We start from the raw sequence: 14,513 nt of genomic DNA, 5'->3' as shown, positions 1-14,513 counted from the left end.
AGATGTCAGTGAATGGCTTGGACCCCCACACACAAGAAGTGATGTGGTGGAGGCTGACTCCATTCACAGTTTGAAATTTAGATATGATAGAGCTTAAGAAGCTCAGAAATCCGTACACCAGTAGATTGATGGTTGAGAGGTTGGTCCAAAGAGCCAAAGCTCAACCCCCGGAAGCACAACTAGGTGAGTACAGGAGACGTCGGATGCCAGTTTGGGCTCCACACCCCAGATGTCGGTGGCTGACTTGGACCCCCCCCCCCCCCCCCGATCTTACAATACATATCCTGAGTACTGTACCTCTGAGGTCCACTAACATACTAGTGTCTTGATGAGGACAGGAAGCCAGTGACTTGTGAAACTGACCTTTTGAAAACATTGTTCGGGTCAACATCCAACAAATTGTTTAGTGGTTTAAAGGTTTCTTTGAACCTTTAAAAGTTACATAACCGCATCACTGGGCAGTGATGTAGTGGAGGTAGACTCCATAAACAGTTTCAAATGTAAATATGATAGAGCGTAATAGGCTTAGGAATCTGTAGAGGGGTTGACTGAGAATTGAGAGGCGGGGCCCAAGAGGTGAAGCCCTCCCTCCGGCCAGCACAGGAGGGAGGGTGCCGGGGCAGGCGTCGGGGGCCGCCTTGGACCACCCAACATAAACACCATGGCCGCCTCTCAAGCTGTTCTCGGCAAGTCTAAGATCGCCTTCAAAAAAGTGAAATGTAAGAACTTTAGACGGAAAAAAGACTCGGACGAAGACGATGAAACAAGTAACGAAGAAGATTCACTTCTGTAAGTAAGACATCTCTTGAAGGTGATATATTAGTTGTGTGTGAAACTTGTCTTACCAAAGTGGTCAATACTTAACCTTCGGGAAACACTGCGTGTTTGTGGCTTAACTAGAATGTAAAATAACTTAATTTCTATGTTCTCTGTTAACCTCCAATGTACCTTCTTGTATATAAATAAATAAATAGTGTTTGAGGGGGGGGGACCTAAGAGCTGAAGTTCGACCCCGCAAGCACAATTTGGCTAGTACATGAAAAAGTGCTGGAGAACCAGGTCCCAAATTTACACAGTAACAACTTACTAGAGTGAACAAAAGGGAAAGAAATGCAGAATAGAGCAAGTGAAGAGTAGATGTGCCATAGACACAATCAAAAACACTGTGAACATCAGAGGTCCACAGTTCAATATCTTCCCAGCAAGTATAAGAAATATTGCCAGAACAAAAGTGGAATTTTGGAAAAATTGCAGAGTTTTCTGCAAGAAGTTTCAGACCAACCAGGCTATAGTAGATATGTGGGCTTGTGGGCTGCTCTAAGCAACGGCCTGTTGGTCCAAGTTATCACAAGTTGAGCCTGGACCCAGGCTGAACTTAAGGAGTACAAGATTTCCCAGAACTCCATCCACGTACAATCCAGGTACATATGGGTGATGAATGCGGTGGAGAAGATGGTGATGTGGTAATAACTATATTGTTGAGAGCAGTAGTAGACCTTGCTGGAGATAAAAGTATTAAAATAAACTTCAAATGTTTAATATTTTTTATCATACTCTGATATGCTTTTACAGGGCAAAGCTGGAGGAGAGCAGGGAATTACGCAAGTATCGTCGCCGGCAAGGAGGCATCAGTGCGGAGGGGCTGTTGGTAGGAGAGAAGACTGTGAAGAAGGAAGGTGCTGATGTAAGATAACATTGTTATTACTTTATTAACACAGTTTTGTTATTATATGTACTTGATGCTCTTGATGTGCACATATTTTAAGAATTACTCAGAGAGCAACAGTGTTGCCTCCAAACTCTCTTGCAAGTGAAGAGTTTCCTCTGTAGTAAAAGTATGCATCAACCAGGTGAGGGTGCTGTAAAGTATTGTATATGGATTTCTTTAGGCATTACAAATAATGTTGTTTGGAAGCCAGGAAAGATGTCTACATACTTAGTAATTGACTGATTTTAAGCAAAGGAACTAGAAGGAGCATAAATGTATTAGTAATACTGTACGTATATGTTTAAAATACACATTCTTAATTACTTCTTCTAATACATGTAGATGAATTTAGGTAATTATTCATGTTGTATTAAAAAGTACCTGATACTAGATATTAGTTTGAAACATGCCCAAATTATTTTTGTGTTTTTTTATAGGATGATCCATTTAAGACCAAGTCAGGAGGAATGCTGGATTTAAGCCAAGTGAAGAATGCCAAGAAGACAGATGATGCTTATGACACAGGAATTGGAACATCCTTTTCTGCTGAAACTAACAGAAGAGATGAAGATGCAGAAATGTAAGATTACCAAGTTCCAATTACTTAAAGATACTTAAGCATTAGCATTAATGTACAGTACTGTTATTTCAACTACTGTATTTTATATGTCAGTGAGTCAAATATTTATCTTATAGGGTAGATCTGGTGTGGTTCACCTTCCAAACATATTTGCCTTTAATGAGCTCACAGTTTTGAACCAATGAGGTTGGTCCGTATTTGATTTTGCAACCCTTGGTCTAGGCTACAGCTAACCCATATTTAAGGCTGCTATATAGCATATATTTCAAGCAGTATGCCCCAACAAATTACCTCAGGGATGGGAAGGTGTAAGTGTTGGCACCTGTGCTTAGAATTGCCCATCCCTGTACAGTACTTTAGTTTATTTCCCCATCATAAGTGATGTCAATAAAGACATGCATTAAACCTTTTAGTGTAGTAAATTGAGTATACAAAAAAAAATCAGTATAAAAAGTAAAGTACAAAATATTCAGCATTTAAATTTAAATATGATCAAAATGAGTGATTATTAAGCTCTTAGCATTAAGACATTTGGTTATTTATTAGGAAATCTTTATATTTAGAAGTAAGGGAAGCTCAAATAACATCAGCATGATAAAATATTGCAACACAGTAGATTATTATAAGTCCCAAGACATGAGACTTTATAACACTTAACATGTTTAGCATCCTTCAATGCTGGCAGGAAATATAACATAGGTTCCCAGTTTTCTTGCAAGAGTCACTGAAAGTATTAGAACGTCTTATTATATTTTCCGTGTATTTGGAAAATAGGTGTTCAGTAATCCTTTCAGTGATTGTCAAAGCAATGAGACAAAAAAATTTCCTTTGCCACTGTTGACCTTCACTGCTGTTGATTATAAAAGCTTAGAAAAATATTTCTTGTTTTGTATTTAATACTGATGTATTCTAATAATTTAATTTGCTTTTTAATTCCAATTTTTATGTTTTGTTAACCAAAAAATTATAAGGTGGTTGCAGAATGCATTTAGTAGATTTTAAAAATAAAAACTTTATTGTAATTGTCATTTGTTTTCAGGCAAAAGTATATTGAAGAAAATCTAGCAAAGCGCAAAGGTATTCAATCTGAAGAAAACCCCGAAGAGCAACAGCGATACCAGACATTAGAGGAAGCAGCACTGCATGCCGTTCCTGATATTTTACGAGAATCTACTAGCAAAAGGAGCGAAGAAATGTTGAGCAATCAGGTATACCAGATGCTGTTACCCTTGAGGAAGTGAGAGTGCTATTATGTGATGATTCATATAAATATGAATGATCTCTTATGACATATTAATCATTCAAGCATGTGTGTGTAATTACCTAAGTGTGTACCATTAAATGTATAATAGTTATCCTTAATGAATATCAGCTTCTCTTGACACCGCCGTTGGACATCTCATGGGTTGAATATCACGTAATGCCCTAAAATATTTCAAGCGATGTGTCTGTTTTCCCCACTGTAATATAATAGAGTATTGCATATTTATATACTGTATAATGTAGCATAAGGTTCATGCCAAATTAACTCATTTTAGATGTTGAGTGGTATCCCTGAAGTAGACTTGGGTCTCGAAGCCAAAATTCGCAATATTGAAGCCACAGAAGAAGCTAAGCAGAAGTTGCTGCGTGAAAGCATGATGAAGAAAGAAAGACCTTCAGAGTTTGTGCCCAAAAATATGGCTGTTAACTTTGTGCAGCACAACAGATGTAAGTTTTTATAGCAGTTAAATGAGATAACTACAGTACAGTATATCAATCTTTTTGGAATTATGGTATTATTTAATATACTGTATATTAAATGGGACTCGCTTATATTGAACAAAGGTAGAAACTTTCCTAGAGGTTATTTTCTCTTTGTGATGTGATTTGGTACATTAAATCTTATGTTGTTCCTTTGTCACATTGTAGAAATGTTTAAGCTGATAATTTATTTTATGACGATTGAGTGTATTTCTAGGATTATCTTACCTTGCGATGATTTTGGCTGGTCCTCTAGCAGGCCTCCTGGTTGTTGGAGGCCATTGCTCCAGCAATCCAGGAAAGTATTTCTTGCAGGACTTTACAGATGAATTACACATTTTTGGGGAGGAAGGGGGAAAGTAGATTGTGGGTAATCTCCAGTTTCACAGACTAGAATGCTTTTAATTATTCCATTCATGGTGAGGTTAATGTAAATAGTGGCATGACATAACTGGTCCAATGCTGGGTGAATCAGATCTTTGGTACAGTATTGGATCAGCTGAGGGGCTAGCTCAGATATTAGTTATTTCATAAAATTAGTAATTTATTTATTTTTAATAATAAAAACTACTAGTGCTATATTCTAGTCCATGTATGACTTTACTAATATATTAATAACCTTTTGATTCAGTTAACTTGGAGGAAGCTGGACCTGCAAAGAAGAAGGAGAAGAAAGTGCAGAAGATTGTGGAGCCTGTGGTGGGAGGTGGTGTTAAAATCTCCACCATTGCTCCGAAGAGACCTCATGGAGAGAAAGCAACAGATGACTTTCATTATGAGAAATTTAAAAAACAATTTAGAAGGCACTAGGTTGTTGATGTACTTTTTATCGATTTATAATTTTATCTTTATTTTTAATATTTGTAAAAATATACAAAAAAATGCTGAAAATTGTTTATTAAGATGTACTGTATAAACTAATTTAGAATAAAGTTGTCAAAATAAGTAATTTTAACAATGTTCTTTTGATTACCCAAGAAAATAAAAACATAATTTTTAGTACGGCTGACTAGAGTTAACCAGGGTTTACACGGAGGCTCCATTGTAATTGCTTGTCATTTCCTCCTTATGAACAAGAAAAACAACAAATGTCAAAAAAGTTCGTTCGGTGTTCGGCAGGCAGAACAATGTCATTATGGAGCAGCCTACCTGCCGAACACTGAACAAACCTTTTTGACATTTGTTGTTGTTCAAAAAATTTAATTTCTTTTTCCTACATTAAAGTCAATGCTTTGCAACATCATAGTAGTCACCCCTTTATATCCCAGCATCATTAAACAAAAAAACAATTTATTTGCATCGTCAGAGGCGTCTGAGAATGTGCGAGAAGCAGTGTGACCCCACCACTGTGGTTGTCATTATTCAAATGAGCGCTCACCATACGAGATGAATTGTCGGCGATCTGAGCGCTCGTTACTCAAAATGCTCGCCAATTGAGGCACTCGTCACTTGAGGTTCTAGCCAGTGTATATATATAACAGTTAAGGATCGGTTCCCAGTCAACCCTCCCTGTCCAGATCTCAAACCCAGAGGAAATAGCTCAAGGTGCAGGTGCATTTTACTCCTATTGAGATATAAAGAGCCTGTGCTACAAAAAGGTATTTGACAAAATTAATGTACCCTATTTCTCGTGCACAATTATGTATTAAAACACAAAATCAATGCATTTGTGTATGATTATATACTGTACTGTATATTGTATCTTGAGGTTTTCTCGATATGATTTCGGGGCTTAGCATCCCCGCCTTTGACCAGGCCTCCTTTTTGTTACACATCCCCCAGGAAGCAACTGTCTAACTCCCAGGTACCTATTTACTGCTAGGTAACAGGGGCATCAGGGTGAAAGAAACATTTTGCCCATTTGTCTCCACCTCCACCGGGGATCGAACCCGGAACCTCAGGACTACGAATCCGAAGCACTGTCCACTCAGCTGTCAGGGGCCCTTTATATATTGTATCATTCAAATATTGTATAATTTAATGTGTTAAAAACTGGGCCTATCTGGGATGGGGGGGGGGGTAAAAAAATATCTATTAAGAAATATATATTAAGGACCAACATCCAAAATAAGAGAAGGTGCCTGCAAGCCAACTATTTTCATGTAATAATTAATTTAATCTCTTAAAATGCTGCTAATATACTGCATAAACAAATTAAAGGACTATAGCATGTATATCTGACCTAACAAAAGTTAGATTCGTTGGGTCCTTGTTAACACAGTAGCTTGTACAGTACTGTCTTAATCACTTGTCTATTTGGTGGTGTAACAGGTCTTCTCTATGTAGATGCCTGGGAATACTTGACATTATCAATATTCCAATTGTCACTATCTCAAACAGCCTATGTGAATTTATCAGTGCCAATAACTTGTGTGTTCATAGGTTCACAAATATTTTAATAGTCGTTGATTTTTGTACCCAGTTAGGAACTAATATCTTTATTAAATATGCACATACATTAAGAATATAAAGAGTAAATAAACAAGATGATGAACACACAACACAAATAGTGAAGAAGACATTTATTACAACGGAATGGGACAATCTTGTGTACATAATGTACTCATTACAACGGAATGGGAGAATCTTGTGTACGCATTGTACTTGCAAATTTACGCATTTTTTTTTTATTTGGTTAATATCAATCCTGTGTATTATAATCACAGAATTATTGCTTCCTTATCAAATCAAGTGAATTATTAGACTTAAATATAGAAGTCAACAGTGGTAACAATACAGTTGGAAGGTGGAATTATGCTAATATACAGATGTTTTAAAGGAAAATAATGCCTGTTCAATTTGGCTAGAACTGGGATATTTTAGTCAAGAGAAAATGTAAATTTAACAGTTTCTAATTTCCATGTGTTGCTAAATAAATTTGGTTATCAGAACCTTTCATTTTACATTTAAATATAATAAAATCCATACTATTAAAAAATTCCACTTACAGTAATTTCAAACTGTAGCAAACAGTGTTAAATGTAGAGGCTGCCAAATAATGCTTACAAATGGAGAAAACGTTCAATAAAGACAATTCTAAGAAATGAAACACTACTATATAAAGGTAAAAAAAACAATTGCTGATGAAACTATTGCTACTTCATTACTGAATACAAAATATAAATTATCAAGCAAACATATACTGTATACAAATTCATAGCATATCAATATCCTTATTATTTATAGAAAAAATTATACAAAGCATTTGCTTTTAGCCTAACTAAGTAATATATCACTAATTAGTCAATATTTTTGTCAAGATATTCTTCCTTGGATGAAAATATTGTAATAAGCACATCTGAAAGCATCGTAATTTTAGAAGTGCACATTTCTGGTTGATCTATCTATCCATCTCTGTTATTATTTAGTTTTTACAACTATAGCAGAATTTAAAAGTTTTCCTTCTGCTACAGTTTGAGAGGCATTCGTCAATTCTGCATATGGGAAAGTGGTCATAAGAGCAAACTCTGCCGTTTCAAGGGCTGGCCGAGCAGTCACTATAAATTCCCGAATATCCCCTACAGTGTGCGAGTGATTTAATTTTATCACAAGACGAGAACCATCCGGTAAACGAATCTGGAAAATAAAACAATGTACTAAAAATCATGACCAGATGATGCTAATCAATTTTCCATATCTAAAATATTCATAAAGTTATGCCTGCTAAGTTAAAAAATCTGTATAGAATTCACATTATTAATTAATCAAAATTATTCATATGGAAAATTAATTAATGTTAAATTAAGCTAGTCATATTTTAGTCAAGTCAGACACTTGGCTATGGATAAACTGCTTTAACAGCGTACAGCAAGAGACAACCAAGATTACACAGTAAAAAGAGAAGAAAGCATTATGAGAGTTTGAATACAGAACTCTTTTAAAACATATTACACATGCAGCATCCTTATAAATATTTAAAGCTATTACATGGTAAGAATACTTAGATGAGTCTATCATGGTCACCATCTATTAAAAGGGCAGATCCCAAAGAACATCAAATGAATTCTGATACAAAGCTGTTATTAAGTACATACCTGAATGTTTGTGACGGGCTTTGTCATGTTAACCCTTAGATTTTCTTGAGCAGTGTGCTCTAATGTCTTAAGAGGTGAGGAGGCTCCTACAAGAGCAGTAGTCTTGCTTGCTCCACCAACTGCTCCAGTAGGTTGGGTTTCTTGGCCTACCACCATGGGTGCTGGGCTAGAATTGCAATAATGATTAACTTTTTAAAACTTTTATCTAGGACACTTAGACATTAAGATAGGGCAAGTTACATTATTAACAGCTTCTACACACAAAAGTTATGCGTCATATGTTATGCGACCGATATGCATCACGAAACTCGAAACAGCATCCAAAATTAAATCTGCCTTCTGGGGGACATGTCTGATATGGTAATATAGTTTGATAAGTCCTAATCATATACAGTACTTAATTTAAGATCTGTATACGACTCACTGCTGCCATAACCTTGCCCATTACACAATATTCCGCTATCATGCCCTTTTAACTTAAAACTAAATACGTAGTATCATACCTGCCTAATGTGTGTCCAGAACCAGTAAATGCCTTCCGAGCTGATTTAGATGGAGCATAATCTTCATGGCGGTGGTCAGCCATATTAATATACACCTCCCCACCTCTTGCCTCTCGAATCAGCTCTAGGGGCACTTCACTGTAACAATAAATGAAGTTACTTGAATCTGCAAGTGGAAGTAAACAATTTCGCTGCAGATGTGCTCATGCACACATACATGGGGAACAAAATGACAAGACACCTATGTTTGCTAAACTGGAATGTTCTAATATTTATGATCATATTTTGATGTGGTTTAGGAAAAGTATCCAAATCTTTAAGCATTGAGGTAAATTGACTGTTAGTTGTCCCTGATACTGTCTTGTTCTCCAATTCTTATATAAAGCTACTACAATAAGAATACAATACTGTAGTTGGTTAGCCAACATATGGTTCCTACAAAATATAGACATTCTTAAAAATACTATATACTAAGTAGTACATACTACTATCAGAAGTATTACTATTTAATACTAGTGTACTACCCTGACTCAAACTATGTACACACTCGTTGCCCAGGCCTGACAACTCGGCGTTCCTTGTCACTGTGTATATCACACACAGTCTACACAAAAGTGACCCAATAAATAACATTTGTTAAAGCTCATTGATGTAAAGCATGTAGTGGGGAGGAAGTGAGACTGCTGCCTGGGTGTTCCTCCTCCCTCAACCATCTATAATTGTATAAAATCCAACCTATTCATGCCATTTATAAAGAAATATTCCATGTTTATTAATGTGAGAAACAATATACACTAGAAGTACCAAGGCCTATAGTAAAATAAGAATGATAGTTTTGCCCAGGACCAATTTTTTATCAATCGTACATATTCAGGGAACAAAAGATAACATTTTCATGAGAAAATCCACTATGGCTGAGAGGTGGTGCGAACCTATGACCAAGACATTGCCAGCCACATACTCTATACCCATACTCTACATTTACACATTGGTCAATGGCCTGCTGTATTTTGAAGTATGGTAAAATCCTTTTTATATATAAATTTGTATGGTCTTGTCCCCGAGGAGTATGTTATTTATGTGACTGCATAGTACCACAGTACAGTTGGGTTCGTTCTAGACTTGCAATTGAGAATTCCAGATTCAAATCCTGGACGGGACAGAAATGGTTGGGTATGTTTCCTAACTATTACCCAATGCCCCTGTTCACCTAGCAGTAAATGTGTACCAAAGATTCACTTGTTGTGGGATTGCATCCTAGAGAGGGTTAAATAGTTTGACCTTTTGGGGAAGGTCAACATAAACCTACCGTGCATACAGTATATACACTGGCTGCCTATCCCCCCAAACACAATGAATTATTATTATACTATCCTCACTCCTTAAAGTAATAACAGAAGCATTCACCTTCTCCTAATGGAATTCAAGAACTCTGCATTTGCTGGGTCATCATAAGCTTGAAGAGGCCCATCATCCACAGTGAAACCAGTCCGCCACATCTTCAGTGTAACATCACGTGGTCGATCTTCTCTCTTTGAACTGTCTGGTATTACTGAAATATATAGAAATGTTACTTGTATAGTTTAGCCACATCATCATTACCCATTACTGACTTTTGTGTGTGTGAGGGGGGGGGGGGGGAGTAAAAAAAAATCAGGCTGTTAGCTCATAAGAAATGCTCCCCCCCCCCCTTTTTAGACTTTTGGAGGAACTTTGGAACAACTATATTACTCTTAATATAGTTGCTATAAAATTGTAAATTGACACATGGTTCTCTTCTCTCTCCAACACCACCATAACAACTAGTGTCTACACACACAAGACTCTCATAGTTTACTTAACTATACCACCTTTATTATCCCATCTATACACAATTTGTCTAAACCTCATCAATACTGGCAGCTCCCCCATATTTCACCTTCACTGATGCATTACCAATTCAAGTCATACTTGCTATTTGCTTGCACTCTTTTTACATTAATAAAACAAACTTTCCACTATCTACCTGACTAAACTACACAGGAAAATCCTTTATAAAATGACTTGTCATGGAGGGATAAAGGTTGCTTAGAGCTTGGCACATGAATGGTGTCCTAAGTGGACCCAGGCCCTGGCTAAGGAAGCAAACAAGGGGCAGACTCAAACTACCGTTTCATTTCCCCAATACCGTATTTTCAATTATGCCACTATTATTAATTCACACAATGCTACAAGATTTGTATATAAATACAGGGTAATGGTTACATTCCTTTGGAATTTGTCCAATTCTTACCCTGGGTGTCATCAGTAGTTTCGCCCAGACGATACCCAGTACCACCAAAGGTAATTTTCTTGGGTTTCTTCCCTTCCCGTCCACTTTCTAGAACCTCTGCCCCATGTCTGAAACAAAGTTGGCAATACTTTATATATTTAGAAGTATACAAGTTATACAGATATATACAGTATACAGGTTATAAAAGAAAAGGCAAGAGATGCAGAATTAATTTATAAATAAATTAACACACATAAGTAGCACTCACTCTTTTGCAGATTTAAATAATTTGGCGACAACATCAGATTTCTTCTTGGGTGGACCCAGAACCTGCTGGCCAGAATGCTCTGAACCACCAGCATAAAATGCCTGGCCATCTTCCTCGCCACTGCTGTCACTGTCATGATCCATGTTGATCACTGCTCTATAGTTTACATGAAACAAAGAAAATATTTTAGTTATACATTTCTCACATATGCCAAACATACACTATTTCAAACTAATTTCCCCTAGCCTTACTTGCTTATAATCTTCAAGCATTAAAGTTTTAACCCTGAATGCCCAAGGCATTGTGGCTTGCCTTTTACATTACTTTCAGGCTTCCTGATGATTGGTTGTTGGTTGTAAATGACCACTACCACTCTCTTCATGTCTCCCCCCACTGTAGCTATTCCAAATACTCTATGTACAGTATTATTTAAAATTTTTACAAGAACAAAACTGGACACGCATTCCACACTTGACTTTTAATCTTGCATCTTTCAAGCAATAAGAGCCACACAAGACTATTAGTAATAGTAAGATTAAGTACCTCTGGAGGGGTGTAGGTTGTGATGATGGCCTCTGCGGTGCACTGGGTGCTCCCTCAGCTTCTGGACGGTCACCTAAGGATTCACTGGCTGCCTCCTCATCACCCTCTTCGTAAAAACTGCTAAGTGCAGACTGATGCCAAATGAAAAAAAAATGCATTAAACAACAGTAGAACTGTCAATAATGAAAATATACACTGTGCAGTGTAACCTCCAAAATATAGACTAATCTCTTCCAGAACTTGTATGGGTCAGTGGCTTCCAACCTTTTCTATGCTCTGCACTCCCTAGAAAATGTTCAATATATGTTGCACCCACTACAAAAGTAATATCACATTTGAAGATGAAGTCAAACTTCTAATTGTTTAACCACATACAGTACTGCAGGTGAACAAATTGAACTTATTTAAAGTTTTTAACTCAGTGCATAAAATGTCAATATAAATTGAGCCACTAGAAAAAATTGTAAATGGTAAAATCAATCCCAATTGTTAACATAAAATTCAGTGAATTCTTCGTTCCTGATTTTCATTCATGATTTTGTCAGAATGTGGAACTGTCATGCTGATTGCTATCTGCAAGTTTACCTGTGGATTAAGGCAATTCCTAGATTTTGTCTCGGTTGACTAAAGAGAACCGAATCTATATTCATACACGTATGTCATTGCAAACGGAATGATTACATGGAGTGCTTTGATGGATCTCACCGGCAGATCCACCATACCGACGCTGCTGCCGTTGCCACCACTGCCAGCCCCGCCCTATGGACGCCACTGCCACCAACCCCGCCCTACGGACGCCATCGGCGCCAACCCTGCCCTACGGATGCCACCGCCGCCAGCCCCGCCCTATGGATGCCATCGCCACCACCCCTGTCCTATGGACGTCAACGCTACCCTACGGACACAACTGCCGCCAGCCCCACCCTATGACCCACTGTATCTCGACTGTGCAAACTGTAACCTATATCAAATATATATTGTTAACTACTATTGTGCAAGTTTACTGTCATGTCAAGGGTAGTCCAAAGAAGAATAGACGTGTGTGTGCAGTCACATCATCCACATAACAAACATTTGTCAACACTTGCTTTCTAATTACTCAAACCATATTCGTTATTAGATTAAGCTGCATTAGCTTAGGTTAGATGTAGTCGAGATGGGTAGAGTTAATATAAACAGCACGATACTCTTTAACAGCACATGTAAACCTCTCTGATGCATGGGTAAAACTGAGGTGAATAAACACATAGTTTGGGGAACCCCCACTTAGGAGTCCCTACGGGAGGCAAGCTATGGTTCCTCCTAAACGCACATCCAAATGGCCAAATTCACAAACGTCTTCCAGCAACCAACAATAGAGTAAGAGCCAGCTGCCCACCATGCACCGAGGGCACATTACTTGCCAACCAACACCTGCCACCTCTCCGCCACACCAGTGCCGGACACCGTTCCTCTGCCCGAAGAACCACCCATAAAATGAAAAAAAACTATTACTTCCCTGTGACCCCAGAGGCAGTAAGTGTGTCAGGTATCGTAACACTCCGGATCGTTGAATTGGAATATCTGACTGCCGTATCAAGACCCCAATGGGCTAAATTTGCACCACAGACTATGGTTGTGGTCAAAGTTGAACTAGGAGTCCGTCCTGCATGTAGATCAGTAAACATAACATCAACAATAACATGTGACATTGCAGTTGTGACGCAATGCGACAGCTTAACCTATGCTTCATTTCCTAATCGTTTTAGCCTTTCCACGAAAGGTTAAACACACCGTAACAATCCTTGAAGTCATGACAGCTTTACAACACAAATATTAACACCGAATATATAAAAACAAAAAAATGTCAAAACTCCTGGTAAACATTGTCCCCATAAAACATTAATGACACTCAACATAACCACCAACTTTCTCACCTCCAGATTCCATGCTGCTGACTCTAGGAAGAACCTGGCCCGCTCACTATCCACGCCAGACACAGCTGTAAATTGTGCGACGAGAGCCTCACGGTCTGCCATGATGATGGTGTGGCTTGCGGCGCCCCACTGACGCCATGTCAGCCTCAACCCTCACCTCCACTACGAGGCAATGTAAATGTTTATCTCTCACAATGTTTGGTAATATGTTTATTGTTTGTGATGTGTTTATATGTATGTATTAACACGATGTACTGAACGGGGTGAGAATAGCTTGAGCTACCTCATCCCTTTGTGTGTATTTTACCTCAATAAACTTATTTCAATTTCAATTTCACCTTCACCACACATCACTACATTGAAATTGAAATAAGTTTATTGAGGTAAAATACACACAAAGGGATGAGGTAGCTCAAGCTATTCTCACCACATTCAGTACATCGTGTTAATACATACATAGATATACATCACAAACAATAAAACGTATTACCGAACATTCTGAGAGATAAACATATACATTTCCTACATCACTACAGGCCAAACACTAACTAACAACGCATTAGTACACTAAATGTAACCTAAATGTAACTTAACTCATACCCAAATCTAAAATATTTAATCGCTATAAGTTGGTTTTGGCTTGGCTTGAGGCTTATATATTTGCAGGGTTATTAAGACCTTAATTACTAAAAAATCAGCAAACATACTTTATTCCTGAACATATTTTAGAGCAAAAAGTTTACTTCTAGAGTATATACATAGAGTATTAAGCAGAATACACCTCAAGATGTATATATATTGAGTAATAAAGTGTTGAGAAAAATGTGCTCCGTAATTGATGCTGCTTTACGAGGTGTGAGAACCACAGCTGCCTCGCCACACTATTGTATAGTTATATCATAACTTACCCTCAAGGTAATCTCTTCCTGCTACCGCTCATAGCATAAGTAATTGTAATATCTACGTG

At 37.6% G+C, this 14,513-nt stretch overlaps 2 protein-coding genes across 2 annotated transcripts; one reads left to right on the top strand and one right to left on the bottom strand.

Moving 5' to 3' along the window:
* Positions 1-595: 595 nt before the first annotated feature.
* LOC123766574 (splicing factor C9orf78 homolog) lies at positions 596-4,989 on the top strand. The gene is made up of 6 exons (XM_045755837.2): positions 596-789; positions 1,573-1,684; positions 2,146-2,288; positions 3,328-3,496; positions 3,827-3,998; positions 4,663-4,989. The coding sequence occupies exons 1-6, from the start codon at positions 662-664 to the stop codon at positions 4,839-4,841; spliced, it is 903 nt and encodes a 300-aa protein (XP_045611793.1). The 5' UTR covers positions 596-661; the 3' UTR covers positions 4,842-4,989.
* Positions 4,990-6,538: 1,549 nt separating this feature from the next.
* p47 (NSFL1 cofactor p47) lies at positions 6,539-13,705 on the bottom strand. Its single transcript, XM_045755843.2, has 8 exons — positions 13,547-13,705; positions 11,631-11,761; positions 11,088-11,243; positions 10,841-10,947; positions 9,976-10,120; positions 8,569-8,706; positions 8,066-8,231; positions 6,539-7,607 (listed from the first exon to the last, which is right to left on the bottom strand). The coding sequence occupies exons 1-8, from the start codon at positions 13,646-13,648 to the stop codon at positions 7,392-7,394; spliced, it is 1,161 nt and encodes a 386-aa protein (XP_045611799.1). The 5' UTR covers positions 13,649-13,705; the 3' UTR covers positions 6,539-7,391.
* Positions 13,706-14,513: the final 808 nt, after the last annotated feature.

This window comes from Procambarus clarkii, chromosome 62, assembly GCF_040958095.1.
Source record: "Procambarus clarkii isolate CNS0578487 chromosome 62, FALCON_Pclarkii_2.0, whole genome shotgun sequence".
NCBI lineage: Eukaryota > Metazoa > Arthropoda > Malacostraca > Decapoda > Cambaridae > Procambarus > Procambarus clarkii.
The sequence above is the reverse complement of the archived record's forward strand: the minus strand, read 5'-3'. Positions and strand labels throughout refer to the sequence as shown.